The 22,610-nt window shown below is 49.9% G+C and overlaps 1 protein-coding gene across 1 annotated transcript in view; it reads left to right on the forward strand.

Annotated features, from left to right (window-relative positions):
• Positions 1-371: 371 nt before the first annotated feature.
• Positions 372-22,610, forward strand: part of SCN4A (sodium voltage-gated channel alpha subunit 4) — a 78,073-nt gene continuing 55,834 nt past the window's right edge. Inside the window, exons 1-6 of the mRNA XM_038754263.1 lie at positions 372-671; positions 1,196-1,314; positions 11,118-11,207; positions 12,576-12,704; positions 14,774-14,865; positions 16,289-16,630. Of these exons, the coding sequence (XP_038610191.1) occupies positions 372-671; positions 1,196-1,314; positions 11,118-11,207; positions 12,576-12,704; positions 14,774-14,865; positions 16,289-16,630 (1,072 nt within the window). The remainder of the gene's footprint in view (positions 672-1,195; positions 1,315-11,117; positions 11,208-12,575; positions 12,705-14,773; positions 14,866-16,288; positions 16,631-22,610) is intronic.

The following is a 22,610-nucleotide window of genomic DNA, read 5'->3' on the forward strand; positions in this document are numbered from 1 at the left end:
GAAGGATAAGCAAGGGAACATAATGAAGCTGTGCAAGTGTATCACAACGGAAAATAGCTTGTGGGCACACTGGATACCTGTCTGTGGCCGGCAGGCACACTGGATACCTGTCTCTCTGGCATCCCATCTCCCTGGAGCTCCAGGACTCCCTGCAGCCTCCCCTACTCCTACTGGAGCAGTCTTGAACAGGGGCCCCCTACCACCCTGAGCCTTCCCCTGGACTACTAGCGCCCAGGGGTGGTCTCTGGGGTGGGCATCATCAGAAAGAAAGAAGTGGGAGGAGAGGCAAGGCTGGCCTGGGCGTTCTGAGTGGGTGTGATTGGCCATGTCTTTGCAGGTGACGGGCTCAGGCTCCGGGTCAGAATGTAAGGATGGCATCCCAGGTGCCCCCTGTGCCCCCTGGTCCCTCCACACCTCCATTGCTGGTACCCCCTGGCCCGGAAAGCCTGCGCCCCTTCACCCGAGAGTCCCTGGCTGCCATTGAGCGGCGAGCGGAGGAAGAAGCAGCCCGGCAGCAACGCAACAAGCATCTGGAGGTCGAGGAGCAGGAGCGGAAACCCCGGAGAGACCTGGAGGCTGGGAGAAACCTGCCACTCATCTATGGGGACCCTCCCCCTGAGACCATCGGCACCCCTCTGGAGGACCTGGATCCCTTCTACTGTGACAAGAAGGTCAGGAGAGGGACTATGGGGCGGAGAATGGGCTGTCAGAGACAGTGCCAGGGGCCGGTCCCAGCTCAGTCCCTGGCCTGCTGTGGGACCTCGGGTGGGTCACCATGACTCCCCGGGCCTCAGTGTCCTCAGCCGTAGAGTGAGGAAAATGACCCTTGCCTCTGCCTGCCTCCCGGAGGATGCCAGAAATGGGATCCTAGATGTGAGGGTACATCAGGAAAATGGAGGTGGGACTTGGGCTTTCTGAAACTCTCTGATACCCTGTGTGCCTTGCTGTCTCTCTGTGCCTCTCTCCCTGCCTCCATTTCTCTTCACCATCTCCATCTCCTTGCATCTTTTCCTTTCTCTCCATCTCTGTCCCTCTCCCCACCTCTTTCTTCCCTGTCTCCATCTATATCCCTGCCTCTGTTTCTTTTTCTCTTGCTGTTTCCATCCCTCTCCCTGCCTCTGTTTCTTTCCATCTCTGTCTCTCTTCCCACCTCTCTTTTGCTCTTGCCATCTCTGTCTCTCTCGCCCTGTCTCAGACATTCATCGTGCTGAACAAGGGACGGGCTATATTCCGTTTCTCGGCGACCCCGGCCTTGTATCTGCTCAGCCCCTTCAGCCTGATCCGGAGAGGAGCCATCCGTGTGCTTATCCACTCATATCCTTCCTAGAGCTGGGAGGATGGGAGGCCAAGGGGAGGGAAAGCCAAAGGGATGGGAGGCCGAGGGGACTGGAGGCCAAGGGGACAGGAGGCAGGAGACTGAGGGGATAGGAGGATGAAGGGATGGGAAGCTGAGGACCTGGAAGGATGGGAGGTGGAGGGAATGAAAGCTAAGGGGATGGAGGATGAGGAGACAGGAGGCTGAGTGGACAGGAGGCTGAGGGGACAGGAGGATGAGGGGACAGGAGTCCAAGTGGATGGGAGGGTGGGAGGCTGGGGATGAGAGACAGGGAGGATGGAAGGCTGAAGGGATGAGAGAACAAGATGACAGAAAACAGAGAGGATGGGAAGCTGAGGGGAAGGGAGGCTGAGGGGATGAGAGGCTACGTGGATGTCTGCACACAGTAAGTGCTCAATAAATATGATTGAATGAATGAATGTCTGTGGGAGGCCTGGAGGCCAAAGAGAGAGGAGGTGAGAGGATGGGAGGCCAAGGGTCCAGGAGACAGAGGGTACCATGCGACTGGGATCCACGGGTTGGAAGGGAGATGCCATTTGGGTCTGGAGTAAGAGAGGAGGAAGGTGGGCAGTCTACAAGGTTGGAGACCCTCATTCAGCCCTGAGCACAAGCCCCCAGGGAGCTGAGGGTGGGGGCAGTGGAGTCCCAGCACCTAATCCACCTTTGGAGACCCGGAATTCTCAGCTTCACTCTGGGGAGTACTCAGAGTCCTGGGACTGTATGGGACCATGTTCACCAACAGAACCATACCCCACTACAATCAATTAGTCAATCAATCACTAACACCTATTGATTGAATGCCAGCTGTCTGCTGAGTGCTGTACTGGGCCCTGGGGAGAGTACAGTACAGAAAGAAAACACGGTCCCCACCCCTAACATGCTCATGTTACCCCATGCTAAAAAAACCCTCCCTTGACCCTGTTGCTCTCTTCAGGTATCTCTCCATCTCTCTCCTATCATTCCTCTCCAAAAGCCTTGCACTAATTGTCTACACTCACTGTCTCCAGTTCCTCTCCTCCAGTTCTTTTCCTGACCCCCTCCACTCTGGCTTCTGCCCCCTTCACGTCACCAAAACTGTCTTAAAGTCACCAGTGATCTTCTTGCCAAATCCAATGACCTTTACTCCATCCTTTTTTAAATGGTATTTGTAAAGTGCTTACTGTGTATGTATCAAGCACTGTTCTAAGCGCTAATCCTCTGTGACCTCTTAGCTGCCTTCAACAGTGTGGACCACCCACTTCTCCTGGAAACATTAGCTAACCTTGGCTTCACTGACACTGTCCTCTTCTGGTTCTCCTCCTATGTCCCTGGCTGCTCATTCGCAGTCTCTTTCACAGGTTTCTCCTCTGCTTCCAACGCTCTTACTGTGGGTGGTTCCTCAAGGCTCAGTTCTGGGTTTCCTTCTATTCTCCAATTCACCCACTTCTTTGGAGAACTCATTCTCTCTCATGGCTTCAACTACCATTTCTATGTAGATGGTTCAAGCCTAGTGGCAAGAACATGGGCTTGGGAGTCAGAGGTCATGGGTTCTAATTCCGGTTTCACCACTTCTCTGCTATGTGACCTTGGGGAAGTCACGTAACTTCTCTGTGCCTCAGTTACCTCATCTGTAAAATGGGGATTGAGATCGTGAGCCCTACGTGAGACAATCTACTTACCTTGGATTCACCCCAGCACTTAGAACAGTGCCTAAGCGCTTAACAAATACTATAACTATATGGAAAGCAGTGTGGCTTAGTATGGGAAGCAGCATGGCTTAGTGGAAAGAGCGTGAGCTTGGGAGTCAGAGGTCATAGGTTCTAATCCTGGCTCCACCACCTGTCAGCTGTGTGACTTTGGGCAAGTCGCTTAACTTCTCTGGGCCTCAGTTACCTCATCTGTAAAATGAGGATTAAGACTGTGAGCCCCACGTGGAACAACTTGATTACCTTGTATCTACCCCAGCGCTTAGAACATTGCTTGGCACATAGTAAGCGCTTAATAAATACCATTATTATTATTATTTTTTTATTCTACCTGTCCAGCATTGATCACTTTCCTTCTCTGTAGTCTTGTATTTCCTCCTTCCTTAAGGACATCTCTCCTCTGATGTCCTGCCAAAACTTCATAATTAACATGTCCAAAACAGAACTCCTCTTCTTCCCACCCAAGCCCTGTCCTTCTGCTGCCTTTCCAACCACTGTAGACAGCACCATCATCATCCCTGTTTCACAAGCCCATAAGCTTGGTATTATTCTCTGCTCATCTCTCTCATTCAACCCACATATTCAGTCTGTCACCAAATCCTGTAGGTTCAACCTTCACATCACTAAAATTCGCCCTTCCCTCTCCATCCAAACTGCTAATCCAAAACGTTAATCCAAGTATTTATTCATTCAATCATATTTATTGAGCACTTACTGTGTGCAGGGCACTGTACTATGTGCCTATTTATCCTATCCCACATGATTACTACTTCAGCCTCCTTGCTGACCTCCTTGCCCCCGTCTCTCCCCACTCCAGGCAATACGTCACTCTGCTGCCCAGGTTATTTTTCTACAGAATCATTCAGTCCATGTTTCCCTATTCCTCAAGTACCACTTGTCTTTGTATCGAACAGAAACTCCTTGCTGTAAAACACTCTATCACCTTGCCCCCCTTATCTCATCTCGCTGCTCTTCTGCTACAGCCCAGCCCACATGCTTCCTCCTCAAATGCCAACCTACTCACTCTACCTCGATTTCATCTATTTCACCCCCTGCCCCCTCACCCGTGGCTTGCCTCTGGTCTGGAACTCCCTCCTTCTTCAGAGCTGAAAGACCATCACTCTCCACACCTTCAAAGCCTTATTAAAAGCACATCTCCAAGAGACTTTCTCCAACTAAATCCTCATTTCCTCTTCTTCCACTCCCTTCTATGTCACCCTTGCATTAATATTTGCACCCTTTATTCAACTTTCCCTCAGCCCCCCGGTACTCATGTACATAACCATTATTTAATTTATTTCTTTATATTAATGCCTATCTCCTTCTCTAAACTGTAAGCTCATTGTGTTCCTATGTGTCTACCAATTCCATTAGATTGTACTCTTTTAGTACAGTGAATGGCACACAATAAGTGCTCAATAAATACAATTTACTGATGAACTGATTGAGGAACTGAACAATCTGATAGAGGAAGCAGTCACAGCTTACATTCCTGATAGGAGGAAGAAGTGAATGGAAACACAGATATGTGAATTAGTTAAATATATATATGGTTGTCCTTTGTATTTGAAGACAGCCCTGACAGTAAAGTTCACCAAAAGTGGGTGTGTGGCTGAAAAGGTCATTGCAGAAGTCACAGGTCCAGCTACACTGTGCACATAAAAAGGTTGTTCTTGGTTGTGTTGTCATGCTTAATGTTTACAGCACCTCATGCTGTTTTCTTTTTTGCTACCTTGTCTCTTGCTCCTTACAAAGCTTTTGCTCAAAGAGAGCTGCTCTCTTCTTGATGTTTTATGCGCCATGCTGGTCTGTCCTCAGCATTTGACTCCTGGTTTTCAGCTGGGAGGCAGCATTGTCTGAGGCTTTGTTTCACCCTGCCTTTAAAATGCTTCCTCTGCTCTTCTGGCTTTCAGTTTACCAATTTTTATCTCTCCAGACAGCTGCCATTTTGGTATACTGTTGTCACTCATACTCCTTACATGTCCCAGCCAGGCAGTGAAGCTGTGTTAAGGTGAGCAGAGCTTCACTGGTAGACCAACTACATCCCAGAACGTCATTGTTTATGATCTTATCGTGCCATTGGATTTTGAATCTGACCTGTAAACTGGTCAAGAATCCAGATGTGGCTCCCCTGGAGCCCAAGTCTCACAACCATAGGGAAGGTTTGGATAACATAACTGCTCTGTAGACTTCCAGCTTGGTTCTGAAGCTGAATACCGAGCTGCCACCACACACTCTTTGATGATCACGCAAAGCCCTCCTTGACTCAGTTTTCCACTTCCTTGTCTATCTTTGTGTCACGGGTCTCTGTCCTGCTACATAACAGAATTCTATGACAATCTTCAGCTCTGTGTTGCAAGTTTAAATTTTTGATTGTGTGTATGGTTTCCTTGGTGCAGGCTGATACCCAAGTTCAGTTTTCTTTGAGGCAGCTTGTAATGCCTGCCTGCTTCTGTAAAGTGATTTACATCCTTACATACATTTACATCAATAAATAAGTGCTTAAATAGGAGACTGCATAAGCCGATCTGTACAGATGTGCTATGTGAAGCTGTGAGTACGCAAGTGGTAAGATAGGCATATGTGACCCGGGGAGAAGAAAATTTAACCGGGGAAGGCTACAGGAGGGAGATGGGATTTCAGGAGACTTTGAAGATGGAGAGAGCTAGGGTCTGGTAGATTTGAAGTTGGAGGGAGTTCCAGGCTGAAGGAATAGTGTGCCCCAGGGGACTGATGGGAGAGAGGTGAGAGAGACACACACATAGTGAAGTGGTTAATTTGGGAGGAGCCAAGAGTGTGAATTAGGGTGCAGTGGGAGAAGAGATTCAATAGTAGGATGGAGAGAGCTGATGGAGTGACTCAAGCCTAGGGTCAGAAGTTTCTGCTTGTTGCAAATTTCTCAGTCAGGTTGCATGCACCTGCTGCCTGTACTTCCTCTCCTCCAGTTCCTACTTGACCTTCTACAATCTGGTTTCCACCCCCTTCACTCCCCTGAGACAGATCTCTCCTTCTTGCTAAATATAACGGCATCTATTCTAACCTGATCCTCCTCTACTCCTCAGCTGCCTTTGAAATCGTAGACTATTCCCTTCTCCTTAATGATAATAATAGTAATCATAACAATAATATTTGTTAAGTACTTACTATGAGTCAAGCACTCTTCTAAACCCTGGAGTAGATACAAGTTAATAAGGTCAGGCACAGTCTTTGTCCCACATGGGGCCCACAGTCTAAGTAGGAAGGAGAACGGGTTATTTAATCTTCATTTTATAGATGAGGAAACTGAGGCACAGAGAAGTTAAGTGACTTGCCCAAGTCGCACAAGAAGGTAATTCCTACTTAGACTGTGAGCCCCATGTGGGACAGGGTCTGTGTCTAACCTAATTAACTTGTATCTTCCCCAGTACTTAGAACAGTGCTTGACACCTAATAAACACTTAACAAATACCATAATAAATCATTAGCAGAGCCAGGTTTAGAACCCAGGTCCTCTGACTCGCAAGCCCCTGCTCTTTCCATTAGGCCATGCTGCTCTCTCCATCTTCAAAGCCTCCCGAAATCCCACCTCCTCCTGGAGCCTTCCCCAGATTAATTTTCTTCTCATTCATTCATTCAATTGTATTTATTGAGCGCTTACTGTGTACAGAGCACTGTACTAAGCGCTTAGCACTCTCCCCAGGTCACATACTCCTACCTTACCACTTACGTACTTACAGCTACACATAGCATGTTTGTACAGATCGGCTTATACAGTCTCCTGTACAATCTCACCTCCTACCACAGCTTCGGCTACCATGTCTACCCAGATGATTACCCAATGTAATCATCCTCAACCTGACTTCTCAACTCCTGGGCCATCTCTCATTTTCTCTGACCTCCAGGTCAGCTCCACCGGGATGTCTCATTGTCACCTTAAACTCAATATGTCCCAATCTGAACTCCTTATCTTCCCCACCAAATCTTCTCCTCTACCTAACTTTTCCATCTCAGTTGACCATATCGCCATCCTCTGCCTCTCTGGTACAACCTCAAATCTTCTGGGTCTTTCAATCTTGACATTCCGTCTATGGGCCGTCACCTTCCCCAAATTTCCCAGCTCCACCACTCTATCTCTATCCAGACAGCCACCACCTTGGTTCAGGCACTTGTCATTTTCCAGTTTGACTACTGCATCCCTGGTCTCACAGCCTCTTATCTCTCCTATCTTTAGTCCATACTTCATTCTATGTCCCAGATCGTTTTTCTTAAATGTCGTTCTGTGCACATCTCCCCACTCCTCAAAAATCCATTATTCTCCACCTCAAACATCAACCCCTTACCATTAGCTCTCTTGTTCTCACTTAACCACTCTCTTTTTCCACTTCCCAAGACTACCTGGTAGCCCTTTTGCTAAGCCAACTGCGGATTCTTCACCGCTACCCCTCTTTGTTCCTCTCAAGCTCACCTACTCACTGTGAATTATCCTGGTTTCTCTTGCTGTCGACCCCTTGTTCATGCCCTTCCTCTTGCCAGGAACTCCCTCTCCCTACAAATCCACCAGACCTCAGTGCTTTCCTCATCCTCAAAGACTTCATGAAATCATATCTCCTCCTGGTGGACTTTCTCTTCTCATTTTTCTTCTCCCCAGGTCCTATTTCTTCTCCTCGGGCCTTATCTGTCCTGTTCCCCAACAGAAATCTCCAATTTTTTGACCTGCACCAATTTTCTCAAGTTATCATGCTCTATTTAGTCTGTATATCCAAACTATAACAACAATAATAATAATAATAATGGCATTTATTAAGTGCTTACTATGTGCAAAGCACTGTTCTAAGCGCTGGAGAGGTTACAGGTTGTCCCACCAGGAGCTCACAGTCTTCATCCCCATTTTACAGATGAGGGAACTGAGGCACAGAGAAGTTAAGTGACTTGCCCAAGGTCACACAGCTGACAAGCAGCGAAGCCGGGATTTGAACCCATGACCTCTGACTCCAAAGCCCGGGCTCTTTTCCACTGAGCCACGCTGCTTCTCTAACTATCTTCCCTTGATGACCAAACCGATGCCCTCAACATGACCCTCTCTATGGAACCTAACTCACTCGCCCTCCTATCCTTTCATCGATCTTATACCACTAACTCACAGCCCTGAATCACCTTCACAGCACACTTCCTTCGCTTCTGTGTATGAGCTTTGGGGCACTGATGGCAGAAATGCAGATATCAGGCTGAGCTTGTGCATCTTAAATTCATTCTCTCCTGCTTTAACTCTGCCCTCTCCTCTGCCCAGCAACAGTATTTCTCCATCCTTAGTGATTCCCATTTCCACTGCCCTTGCCAGTTATTTCAGATGCTTAACTCCCTCCGCAATCCCCCCTGTACCCTGCCCCCTATCTCTAGCCCCTAATGACCTGATCACATACTTTACTGAGAAAATTGAAAGCATCAGGCATGATCTCCCTAAAATCTCCCTTGCTCCTATCCAGTCCCTCCCTCTTCTTCAACTTCCTTCATCATTCTCAACAGCATCTCAAGAGGAGATCTCTCGTCTCCTCTCATAATCCACTCCCTCTACCTAATCTCATGCCCTTGCATCTAATCAAAACACTTACTTCCTCCCTTCTTCCCTCCTTGACTACCATCTTCAACTGTTCACTTTGCAATAGCTTCTTAAGCACTACTTTCAAACGTATTTGTGTATCCCTTATCCTAAAAAAGACAGATTCCAGTTTATCTCCCCATCACCCTCCTACCATTTCTCTCAAAACTCCTTGAGCAAGTTGTTTACACCCGCTGCTTCCACTTCTTGTCCTGCAATTCTCTCCTTGACCCCCTTCAATCTGTCTTCCACCACCTTCACTCCAACAAAACTGCCCTTTCAAATGCTTTCCTCCTTGCCAAACCCAATGGTTTCTATTCCATCATAATCCCTCTCGAACTGTTAGCTGTCTTCAACACTTTGGACCACCCCCTTCCCCTGGAAACATTATTCAACTGACATTCTCCTCTCCTGGTTCTCCTCATATGTCCCTGGCCATTCATTCACAGTCTCTTTCACGGGCTCCTCCTTTGCCTCAAGGCTCAGTTCTGGGCCTCCTCCAGCTACACTTCCTCTCTTGGAGAATTCATTTGCTCCTATGGCTTCAACTACAACTTCTATGTGGAATATTCCCAAATCTACATCTCCAGCCCTGATCTCTTTCCTTCTCTGCAGTCTTTTATTTCTTCCTGCCTTCAGGACATCTTTACTTGTATGTGCCGCCGACACCTCAAACTTAACATGTCCAGAGCAGTATTCCCCATCTAAACCCTGTCTTCCCCTAGATTTTCCCATCACTATAGGCAGCACCACAATCCTTTCTGTCTCACAAACCCATAACGTTGGTATTATCCTTGACTCCTCTCTCTCATTCAACCTGTATATTCAATCTGTCACCAAATCCTATCGGGGTACCTTCATAACATTCCTAAAATTCACCCTTTCTTCTCCATCCAAACTGCTCTCACATTGATCCAAGCACTTATCCTATCCCACCTTGATTACTGTATCAGTCTCCATGCTGACTTCCCTGCTTACTCTCACTCCTCACTCCAGTCCATATTTCATTCTGCTGCCCAGATCATTATTACAAAAAAAATCTGTTCATTCCATGTATCCCCAGTCCTCAAGAACTTCCAGTGGTTGCCCATCCACCTCTGCTTCAAACAGAAACTCCTTCCATTGGCTTAAAAACATTCAATCATTTCACCCCCTCCTATCTTGCCTCCCTGATTTTAAACTACAAGTCAACATGTTCACTTTGCCCCTCTACACCAGCCTACTCACTGTATCTCCATCTCATCTTTCTTGCCTCTGATCTCTCACATGTTCTGCCTCTTGCTTGTAACTCCCTCCCCCTTCATGTACTATGGGCTATCACTGCCTCCACCTTCAAAGCCTGATTAAAATCACTTCTCCTTCAAGAGACTTTCCCCAGCTAAGTCTTCATTTCCCCTTCTCCATCTCCCTTTTGCCTCATCCTTGCACTTGGATTTGTACCCTTTATTCACCTTAACCCTTAGCTCCATGGCACTTATGTATATATCTATAATTTATTTACATTAATGTCTTTCTCCCCCTCTAATGTAAGCTCCTTGTGGGCAAGGAACATGTCTATTAACTCTGTTATACTGTACTCTCCCAAGCACTCAATAAATGGTTGATTAATTAACTGATTCCAACAACCATTTTATTACTTCTGCACCAACTATGCCATTACAAACATCTGAGCACTGCTGTACACACCAACTTATCTGCTCTAATATTGAGCACTTACTTATCTGCACATTCATTTTCCCTTTCTATTCTATCTGTAAATTACTATGAGTCCATTTCCCCGCAGGTTATGAGCACCATGTCTTCAACTCTACTATACTTTCCTAAATATTTAGTGCAATGCTCTGTTCACATACATACAATCAATTAATTGATTGATGCAGAAAGGAATAGGAAATATTTGGAGTTTGGGGAGGAATGGAGAGAAGTGTGCAGGATCATGTTTTAGGAGAATGATCTGGGCAGCAGAGTGAAGTATGGACTAGAAAAGGGAGAGGCTGGATGCAGGGAGACCAGTGAGGAGGGTGATTCAGTAGTCAAGTAGAAAAGTGCCTGGACCAGGGTGGTGGTGGCTGTTGGACTGGAGAGAAAGCGGCAGATCCAGGAAATGTTATAAAGAAAAAATTTACAGGATTTTAGAAACAGATTGAATGTGAGAGCTGAGAGGGAGGAAGGAGTCAAATAACATGCCACTGTGTGGATTTTGTAGACAGAGAGAGATGGTTGAGGTTGGGCCAGACTACACAAGGTGTGGTACGTCCAGGTTCTGGGATCATGAAGATGAAACTCCTTGCGGACAGTGAAGGTGGATTCTTGGAAGTGATAAGGGCACATTTATCTAGGACAGCTCAGATGAACTCTGAGGATTAGGGAAGAGAGGTAGTCAGAGGTTTGGGGAGGCACTGGAAGGGACTGGGATGCACTGGAAGACATGGGGAGGCACTGGGAAGCATGGGAAGGCAGGGGTGACATGAGGAGACATAGGAAAGGAGCATGGACAAGCTTTTCCTTGACTTTCTTTCATGCTGTTCAGCCTTTTTATCATGATCACCATCCTGGCTAACTGTGTGTTCATGACCTTGAGTGACCCTCCGTCCTGGGCCAAGATGGTGGAGTGAGCATGGGTGGGGCTGGGCAAGGCTGGGCAAGGCTGGGCTTAAGCTGGGCAGGGCTGGGGTTGGAGCTGACAGTGAGGCTGGGCTGGACTTGGGCCTGGCTAGGGCTGGACATTGCTAGGGCTGCACAGGGGCTGGGCTGTGCTGGGGCTGGAAGGTCTGGGGTTGGGCATGGCTGGAGCTGGGCAGGGCTGATTTTGGGTATGGCTGTGGCTGAGCATGACTGGGTTGGTGCTGGGGGTGTCTGATTCTAGGACAAAGGGCTTTGCTGCAGAATCCAATCTAGGGTGACACTTGCCCACACTGCTCACTTTGTCCCTCCCACTGACTCTCCCCAGAGCCCCTCAGTGATCATTCCCACACAGTCCCCATCCAATTAATCTTCTCCTGACCATCTCCCTGGATACTCTTTCCTACCCCACACACTTTCTTTGGACTACCTGATGACTTCCCTCTCCCCCGCCCCATCTGCTGCTGAGCCCATCATGGATTCTTCACTGTTACCCCTACTGTCACACACCCATGGACTCTCCAGGAGCAGGTGGCCATGACCTTCCTCCTCTGTTCTCCCCACGTGTCTCCCAGAACCCTTTAGCCTAACGACCACCAGTGTGGCCACCCTGGGGCAGAGCCAGGAGCCGGCCACCTAAGCCTGCTGCTTCTTCTTGGTGTTTGTTATGAACCTGCTGGCCCACAGCACCAGTTGGGTCCCTCACCCTGGGGGGCTGGCATTGGGCTGAGATCTTGCCAGGATTGGGCCAGCACTGGGCAGGGATTGGGTTGGGGTTGGGAGAATGGTGAATCCATGTTCCCGCTGACCACACTCTTCCTGACTCTGGAAATTCCAACTCTGACCACTCCTGGCCTGTCTCTCCCCAGACCTTAGCATCCAGATCCTTCTGGTCAATAGCCCCCCAGTCCCCATTGCCCACATCTCTGTCCTTTTCCAGTTCTGCTGCCTGTGTCTCACCTTGTACCCTACCTATTTAGCTGTAGCTGTGTCTCACCCTGTACCCACCCTGTGCACTGTCCTGTGCCCCACTCTGGGCCCCATTCTGTGGCTCTCTCTGCTCCTCACACTGTGCCCCATCCTGTATGCCATTTAGTGTCCCTCCACGTGCCCCAACATGGAAAGGCTGATTCCCTCCCATTCTGTGAAAGGTTTGGGACAATGGAGGCCGCTGTGAGATGCTGCAGGTTGAGGGGTGCTGTAGGCTGTGAGAGACTGCAGGCCATGGGACCCTGCAGCTGTGGGATGCTGCAGGTTATAGGATGCTATAGGCTGTGGGATGCTGCAGGCTGTGCGATGCTTTAGGGCATGAGACGCTGAGAGCAGCAACCTGACTGCTGGTTGGCCTGGCCTGCAGGTACACATTCACGGGCATCTACTCCTTTGAGTCCCTCATCAAGATGCTGGCCAGGGGCTTCTGCATTGATGACTTCACTTTCCTGCGGGACCCTTGGAACTGGCTGGACTTCAGTGTCATCATGATGGCGTGAGTGGGGAAGGGTTGGGAACAGCCTTACAACAATCCCTCAGCATCCCCCTGGCAACCCCACAACATCCCCATGGCAACCCTAGAACAACCCTTGGGCAATCCTACAGCATCCCCATGGCCGTCCCACAGCATCCCATGATAATCCCTTTTAGACTGTGAGCCCGTTGTTGGGTAGGGACTGTCTCTATCTGTTGCCGAATTGTTCTTTCCAAGCGCTTAGTACAGTGCTCTGCACACAATAAGCACTCAATCATCATCAGTCGTATTTATTGAGCACTCAATAAATACGATTGAATGAATGAATCCCACCCTAGCCCCTAACCTGCTGACAGAACCACTCCTCTCCCTCCCCTTCTCTTTGATTTCCTCCTTAAGGCCTTCTTCAGGTCTTCTCCACTTCTGTCTTCCCTTCAGTGAGGGCTAGCTGCAATCGCCCCCATGGACCCATCTTTATTTTGAGCTTATCTTGCCCTTCCAAAGTCCTTTTGTCCTACCCCCGTTGAGGGTCTCTGTACAGATGCTGCCCTTGAGTTCACTGTTGGGCCATTCATCAGTGAGTTGGCCAGTCAGTCAGTCAGTCAGGCAGCCAGTCAGCCAACCACCTAGTCAGTCATCTAGTCAGTCAGCCAATCAGTTGTCTGTTCAGTCACCCAGTCAGTCAGTTTGTCTGCTAGTCAGCCAATTACCTGGTCAGTCAGTAAGTTAGTCATCTGGTTAGTCAGCCAATCAGTCATCTGATCCGTCAGCCAGTCAGTGATCTGATTAGTTAGTCAGTCAGCCACTCAGTCAATCAGTCATCTGATCAGTCAGACAGTCAGTCAGTCAGTCAGTCAGTCATCTGGTCAGTCAGTAAGCCAGTCAGTGAACCAGTCAGCCATCTGGTCAGTCAGTCAATTACCTGGTCAGTCAGTTAGTCAGCTGGTCAGTTAGTCAGCTGGTCAGTCAGTGAGTAGGCCATTTGTTGTAATGGAGTAACCAGTGTGTCTTGAGTGCTCACTCTAATAAAAATAATAATAACAACAATAATAATAATAATTCTGGTATTTGTTAAGCTCTTACTGAATGCCAGACACTGTACTGAGCGCTGGGTGGAGAAGCAGAGTGGCTCAGTGGAAAGAGCATGGGCTTTGCAGTCAGAGGTCATGGGTTCAAACCTCGGCCCCGCCAACTGTCAGCTGTGTGACTTTGGGCAAGTCACTTCACTTCTCTATGCCTCAGTTACCTCATCTGGAAAATGGGGATTGAGACTGTGAACCCCGCATGGGACAACCTGATCACCTTGTAACCTCCCCAGCTCTTAGAGCAGTGCTGTGCACATAGTAAGCGCTTAATAAATGCCATCATCATCATCATCGTCATCAAGCAAATCAGGTTGGACCCAGTCCCTGTCCCACATGGGGCTCACAGTCTCATTCCCCATTTTACAGATGAGGTAACTGAGGTATAGAGAAGTGAACTGACTTACCCAAGGTTACACAGCAAAGTGGCGGAGCCAGGATTAGTACCCATAACTGTCTGACTCCTAGGCTATTCACTGCCTGTATTGGCCCTAAGGGAAGGACAGAGGGAGGGGACATGGACTGTTCCCAGAAGACTGCTTATCTGATTTAGGATGAATGGACACCCTCACCTGCCTCATTCCCTACACACATACATATCATTTGGCCATAAATGTGCAGGCAAGGTCTCCAGTCTTGGGAGTGGGGTGTGGAAGGGGCTGCCCCTCATCAGACTGGTGTAAATGAAGACTCAGGAAACCCACATGATAGAATAATGAAGCAGATGGAGAGTTGCTGGGGAGCATTGCCACCCAGCATCCCAACCCCCACCAGAGCATGGTCCTCCAGCCCCCACTTCCTCTAACCCTGAGTCTGGCCCTCCAGCCCCCATCCCCTCTCACCCCGACTCCGAGCAGAGCCCTCTAGTTCCATACCCTCTACCCGACCCCCCGGCCCCCAGCCTCTCCCACTGTACCTTCGACCCCCACTCCCTCACACCCCACCTCTAAGCACGGCCCTCTGGCCCCCGGCTCCATGCTGGTTATTGCTATCTGGGCCCTCTTGCAGGTACCTCACAGAGTTTGTGGACATGGGGAACATCTCTGCGCTGCGGACCTTCCGTGTGCTGCGGGCCCTGAAGACCATCACAGTGATTCCAGGTGGGAGAGCAGGCCAGTTCTAAGCCAGACTGTGACTCGGTTGTCCCATGGGTGGGGCCGCACCTCCTTCCCCAACAGGGCTGGGGTTGGCGTTCAGATGCCCTCTGAGGTTGGTGGACTAGACTGTGCAGTTTCCCTGGAGCTTGGGATTGGGATCCCAAGGGAAAGTCCTGCAAGGCCCAAAAATCTGGGGTCCGACCCGGCCTTGGACTACAGCATCCCAGTGCTGGGCCTGGAAAGACTTCAGGGTTTCCTTGACTGGGATACTGGAAGTTGTGGTGAGCTGCCTGGGGGTTGGTGTGTCGGGGGTGAGAGTAAAGGGGTTGGGGTGGGCTGTTGCAGGGGAGAAGAAGGGATGGTGTTGGTTGTGGGGGAGGGTAGAAGGGGCGAGGGTGGGATATGGGGGGTGGAAGAGGAAGAGGGAATGGGAGTAGGCTGTTGGGAGGTGGGAGTGGAGGCAATGGGGGTTGGATTCTGATGGGAATGGGAGTGGAGGGGGTCTGGGATGGGCTTTGGGCTACCACCCTCCCAGTCCCTGAAGCCCACAACCTTGGCATTATCCTTGACTCCTCCCTCTCTCTTTCAACTCCCATATTCAGTCTGTCACCAAATCTTGTGCGTTTTTCCTCCACGACATCTCTTGGATCCACCCTATCCTCTCCAACCGTACAGCCACCACACTAGTCCAGACCATATTATTAACTACTACATCAGCCTCCTGGTCTCCCTGCCTCCAGTGTCTCCCCTCTCCAGTCCAAACTTCACTGTGCTGCCCAGAGCACTTTTCTAAAACCTTATTCTGCACACATCTCCTTACTTGTCAGACTACTGATTTTAAGACACTCATTCAGCTCTCACTTTCCACTCTCCTCTCCCATTGCACCCCAGCTTACACTGTGTACTCTTTTCAAACAAACCAACTCACTGAGCCTCCTTCTTTTCTCTCCCACTCCCAACTTCTTACTCATGGCCTCCCCGCTTCCTGGAACACTCTCCCCTTTCACATCCAGCAGACCTCTGTTCTCATCTTTAAAGCTCTCCCGAAATCCCAACCCCTCGGGAGGGGTTGATTGATTTCTCCTCTCCCCAGGTTATGCCCCCCCCCCCCCCCCGCCCACCAACTGCCATCTAGGCACTTCTGTGACACCTGTACCCTTGGGAACTTATGCCCTCCCACTTTTGTACACATCTTACCTGCCCTGAGCTTAAGCACTAACTCCTATCCCTACTTCTTTTCCTTCCCCCTTCCTGTAAAGTACTGTGGTGTCCATCTTCCCCTCTGGACTGCAAGCTCCTTGAGGGCAGGGACCATGTCTACTAACTCTATTGTCCTCTCTCTCCAGAGCTCCTCAAGAAAACCTGTTGGGGAGGATGTGTGGGTTGGGAGGGGAGGGAAGCAATTAGAGCCATGGTCTCCCCGCAGGGCTGAAGACCATCGTCGGGGCCCTGATCCAGTCCGTGAAGAAGCTGTCAGACGTCATGATCCTCACTGTGTTCTGTCTCAGCGTGTTTGCGCTTGTTGGTCTGCAGCTCTTCATGGGGAACCTGCGCCATAAATGCGTGCGTTGGCCGCCCCCCATTAATGAGACCCTGCAGTTCTATGGTCCCATCTGGGGCAACGGAACTGGCTATGACAATGGCACCGGCTATGACAATGGCATCATCTACGACAATGGCACTGGTTACGACAACGGCACCGGGTACCTCAACGAGTCATGGTACAGCAACTACACCTTTGACTGGGACTCATACATCAATGATGAAGGTCAGTGAGGGGACAAAGGAGGGCCATCCCCACCAGCTCCTCCAGTGCTTAATACAGTGCCCTGCTCACAGTAAGCACTTCATAAATACTACTACTGCTACTACTACCATCTCAGGCCCCCACAACCTCCAACCACTCAACTTTGATCCAGCCAGACACTTGGAAAAAATCCACAGAGACACAAACATCCAACCAGGTTCACAGGCGGGGATGAAGTGGGAGCAGGCACAAGTTCAGATACATGCCTAGACACACCTAGACATAAACCCCATGACACACTCTTAGACATACACACAGATACCTAGACATATACTCAGACACACACCTGGGTACACTTTCAGGCCCCTCCACACACACAAACACACACACGGAAATGCACACCCATATACACTTAGGCAGGCATGTACACATACACGCACATAGACACCCAGATGCACCCTCAGACACCTCCCCAGGCTCACACAGACACACACGGAAACACCTACCTAGACCCACACCCAGATACACTCTCAGACACCTCCCCCCATACAAACACGTAGACATATATACGCGCGCACACACACACGCACACACACACCCACACCCCCCCCCCACACCCACACCCACACCCCCCACCCCCAGGTTTATACCCAGACCCCCACAAAATCCCCACAGAGAAACCTCAGGAGACAGGTACAGAAAGTCTACCACAGGCAGACACACAGCTCATTAGATCCCCATTGGTTACCAGACTCACCTGACCCTCACAAGCCCACACCCAGGCTCCCAGGCATTTTCCCGGACATCCAGACATAGATAGGTTCCCACAGAAGCGCAGCACGACAAACTCTTCAGAAATGTGGCCACACACACACACACACACACACACACACACACACACACACACCATACATCCCTCCTCTCTCTCTCTCTCTCTCTCTCTCTCTCTCTCTTTCCTGGGCCACTCCAATTCTTCCCTCCTCCTCCTTCCCCCATCTATTTTAGGCCCTTTTCTCTCTGGGCAGCTGAGGTGAACCAGGCCTGGGAGTGTGTGGGGGTGGGGGTGTGGGGGGTGTGTGTGACTTCTGACAGTGCTGGGGCCCAGCTGGCCCACGTGGCTCCCCAAGACTCCCATCCCCTGCGGTTGGTCCATCTTGATCCTGGCCCTGGGCCTGTCCCCAAATCAGCCCAGATCTTCACAGGGGCAGTGGTCGGATCACTGGACTGGGCAGGGGCTCTGTCTGCTTCCTCCTCTGGTCTGGTCAAGCACCTCTTTCAAACAGAACTCCCACCCTGTCCTCACAGACCTGCAGAGACCACTTCCTTTCTCCCCCTCACTGTGTCCTCCCAAAATACCCACTGACCCCCTGGGGCAGAGGTCTGGTGAGGGAAGGGACCACCCCTTTAGCTTGGAACAAGGTGCCAAACCCTCCACTGATTCTACAACAGAGAAGCAGCTTGGCTCAGTAGAAAGAGCACGGACTTGGGAGCCAGTGGTCATGGTTCTAATCCAGGCTCCGTCACTTGTCAGCTGTGTGACTTTGGCCAAGTCACTTTACTTCTCTGGGCCTCAGTTACCTCATCTGTAAAATGGGGATTAAAACTGTGAGCCCCACGTGGGACAACCTGATCACCTTGTATCCCCCCAGAGCTTAGAACAGTGCTTTGCACATAGTAAGCACTTAACAAATGCCATCATTATTACAATACAGATAGGCAAGCAGGAGAGCAGGCCAGCAGGACATTGGGAGAGTGAATGAGCTGGCCAGGGGGCCAGTGGGAGATTGGGTGAGCAAGCCAGCAGGAGAATGGATGAGCAGGCCAATTAGCCAGTGGGAGACTGGGTGAGCAGGCCAGCAGGCCAGAAGGCCAGTGGAGGAGTGGATAAGAAGGCCGGTGGGCTAATGGGAGAGCAGGCCAGCGGTCAGCGAGAAAGGACGATCGGGCCAGCGGGCCAAACCCTGGGCAGGATTGTTGGTCCAGTGCTCAAGGAGTCGCAGTTTTCTCAGTCAGAACTTGTAGATTCCTCTGGCTCTGGTTGGAACAAGGAAATGTCTGCATCCCTTCCCCTTGTTCCTCCTCCACCTCCACCTCCGCTCCCTGTGCCCCCTCCCCTTGACAGCCACCCCTGCATTCCCACCCCAGCTATTTCCCACACGGGCCAGGCCATTAGCCCCAGCCCTGACACAGGAAGAAACAACTAGATGGGGGAGTGGCCCCACGGGCCCCAGATCCAGGCCTGACCCCCCAGGAGGTGATTCCTCAACCATTTGGGTTGCAGGCCTTGGCAGGGGTGAGCCGGGGTGGGGAGGGGGCAAGGCTCCCTGTGGGCATGGGGCTCAGGACTGGGGGGAAGGGAGGACAGGGGTCTGTGGGGGATGGGTTTCCCAGGAGGATGGAAGTCAGGAGGGACAGGGCTCTGTGGGGGGATAGGTTTTTGGCAGGGGGAATGGATTTGGGACTCCCTGAGGGATGGGGCTCTGAGAAAAGGTCTCTGGGAAGGGAAGGTGCTCTCTTTGGTTCCCTTTCCAGCCTGTTCTCCCTTCTCAGGACGGTTGGTTTTCCCAGGGCTTGTTACCAGGTCCATGGCCTCCCCCTCCATCCTCCACACTATCCATCCATCCATCAGTGGTGTTTCTGGAGCCCCCTGCTCTGGACAGAGCCCACTGGGGAGAACACAGTAGATTCCTGCGCATGGCAGACTGCAAATCTAATACAGGGGAAAAGCCTGAATTACTGATGGCAGGAAGGAGAGAGATGAAGCTGGGACTCAATAAGAGTTGAAACATGAGACAGATGTGCTAAGGGAGGCTGTGAGTTCACGAGAGCCAGCACAGTGTCTTCTCCCCACTCTCCCTCTCCCTGCGTGCCTCAAACTCACCTGTGCCCAGACACACAATTACACAGGCATACCCGCAAAGTCATCTGCATGGTCACGGGTACACCCACATGATCACACAGCCACACCACACAATAACACCAACCTACACAGCCACACTCACAGTCACACCCAGATGGCCACATGTCCTAACCCACGCAGTCACCCCTACAGCCATCCCCACAAAATCACTCAGTCACACTCACACAGCCACCCCTACATAGTCATACCCTCCCAGTCACACAGCCACACCTACACAGTCCCACACAGTCACACAGTCACTTCTACACAGTCACACCGTCACATAGGCACACTTACATAGTTACATCCTCACAATCACACATGGTCACAATTTCACAGTCACACCCACACGGTCACCTCTACACTCACAGCCAGTCACACAGAATCACACAGTAGCATCTAAAGAGTCACCCCTACAGTCACTCCCACATGGTCACACCCAGTAACAGTCACAGCCACACCATCACACCCACACAGTCACCCAGTTACCCCTACATGTTTACAAAGGCACACAGTCACAGTAACACAGTCATATCCAGTAACAAAGTTGCAACCACTCCATCATATCACAGTCACACAGCTATCCCTACACAGTCACCGGCACACCTACAAAGTCACCCTCTAAGCAGTCACACAGTCAGTTAGCCTTCCCTACACATTTATGCCCACACAGTTCCACCTTTACGGTCACCTAGCCATTCACCTGCCCACATATACAGATCCATAGACACCCATACATACACATGCTATCAATCGATCATCAGTATTTATTGAGTGCACACAGGGCACTGTAGTAAGCACTTGGAATAGAACAGTAAAATCGGTAGACATGATGCCTGCCCTCAAAGAGCTTACAGCCTAGTCGGGGAGACAGATATTAAAATAAATTGCAGCTATGAGAAGCCGCAGAGTGTAAGGACCTGTAAATGAGTGCTGAGAGGGGCAGGGTAAGCATCCCATTCATTCTTCTAGACTGTGAGTCCGCTGTTGGGTAGGGACTGTCTCTATATGTTGCCGACTTGTACTTCCCAAGCGCTTAGTACAGTGCTCTGCACACAGTAAGCGCTCAATAAATACGATTGATTGATTCTCAAATCCCCTGTCTCCCCTCCCTGCACATCCCTTTCCCCTAATGACCTAGTGTGATGTTACTGGGGGTTTTCAGTCCTGCTCACTCTATGAGGCGTTCTACTCACTGTTCCCCAAGTCCTTGCATCCCTCTTGTTGCCACCATTCTAGGCTCTCTGAGGCATAGAGGTCACTGGGGATTAGCCTACCACCCCCATCCTAGGGCTGTAGGTCTGTGGACAAAGTACCCCCACCCACTGCTCTCCAGGGTATAGGTCTCCCCAGCACCCGGGGCTTCTCCCTCAGCCCCCACCCCAGGCAGACACCAAGATCTGGGATCATTACAATGTTTAATATATTCGTAATAAGGTAACAATCAAAGAAAAATCAGGTTAACCCACATTTCCCTGGAGCTAATACCGTTCCCACCTAGACCCTCTGTATTTCCCTGCAGACAAACTGGGACTCATGTCCTACTCTCTCTCAAGACAGGATCCTCACTCCGGACTCCTGGCTGCTGCACTCTGATACTTCCCTGTGCCTTTAGGGTTCACAGCATGTGCTGCCCGTGTTCTGCTCTCCCAGAACCAGAGCTCACGTCTCTCCTCAAGATGGCCAAGGTTTTCCTTCTTCCCAAACTGCCCCTCTATTCCTCCCCAATTCTTCTCTCCAGTTGGTTCAGTTTACACTTCAGGGAGGGGAGCAAGGGAGTGACTCTCCTGGTTTCCTCCTCCTTCTTTTGCACCTGACTAGGCACTTTATTGATAAAATCTCTACTTGATGTCCCACAGACACCTCAAACTTAACATGTCCAAAGCAGAACTCCTTATCTTCCTACCTAAACTCTGCCCTTCCCCATCCTTCCCTGTAGACAACACTACTATTTGCCCTGTCTCACAAGCTTGCCACTTTTGGCATTATCTTTGACTTATCTCTCTTATTCAACCCATATATTTAATCTGACAATCAATGGTATTTACTGTGTGCAGAGCACTGTACTAATTACTGGGGAAATTACATTACAACAGAATTGACAGACACATTCCCTGCACACAAAGAGCTTGCACCAAAACATCTCTAGAAACATCTCCATCCAAACTGCTTACCATGGTGATCCAAGCACTTATATTCATTCAATTGTATTTATTGAGCTCTTACTGTGCGCAGAGCACTGTACTAAGTGCTTGGGAAGTACAAGTCGGCAACATATAGAGACGGTCCCTACCCAACAACAGGCTCACAGTCTAGAAGTGGGAGACAGACAACAAAACAAAACATGTAGACAGGTGTTAAAACCATCAGAATAAATAGAATTACAGCTATAATTATTATATCCCACCTTGAGATTTGAGGTATATCCCACCTTGATCACTGCTTCATCCTCCTCACTGACTTCTCTGTCTCCTGTACCTCCTGACTATAGTCTATACTTCACTCTGCTGCCCAGATGATTTTTCAAAAAAAATGTTCAGCCCACATCTCCCCACTCCTCAAGAGCCTCCAGTGGTTGTTCATCCACTTCCTCATCAAACAGAAACTGCAATATTGGCGTTAAATCCTTCAATCAACTCTCCCTCTCCTACTTTACCTCGTTGATCTCCTACTACAGTCCAACTAGCACACTTCATTCCTCTAACTCCAACCTACTCACTGTGCCTCAATCTTGTATTTTTTGCTGCTGACTCCTTGCTCAAATCCTCCCTCTAGCCTAGAACTACTTTCCCCTTCATATCTGACAGACCACCACTCTCCCCACCTTCAAAGTCTTACTAAATTCACAATCAATCTATCAATCAATCAGTGGTATGTATTGAGCGCTTACTATATGCAAAGCACAACTTCTCCGAGAGGCCTTCCCACTCATTTCCCTTCCTTTCTCTCTCCCTTCTTCTAGAGTTGGATCTGTACCCTTTAAGCCCTAGATATTCACCCCAACCTCAGCCCAACAGCACTTATGTCCAGAGAGGAAGCATAGTGTAGTAGAGAAGCAGCATGGCTTAGTTGAGAAGGAGTTAGAAGTCTGAAACTGTGGGC

Source organism: Tachyglossus aculeatus, chromosome 11 (genome assembly GCF_015852505.1).
Source record: "Tachyglossus aculeatus isolate mTacAcu1 chromosome 11, mTacAcu1.pri, whole genome shotgun sequence".
Classification (NCBI taxonomy): Eukaryota; Metazoa; Chordata; class Mammalia; order Monotremata; family Tachyglossidae; genus Tachyglossus; species Tachyglossus aculeatus.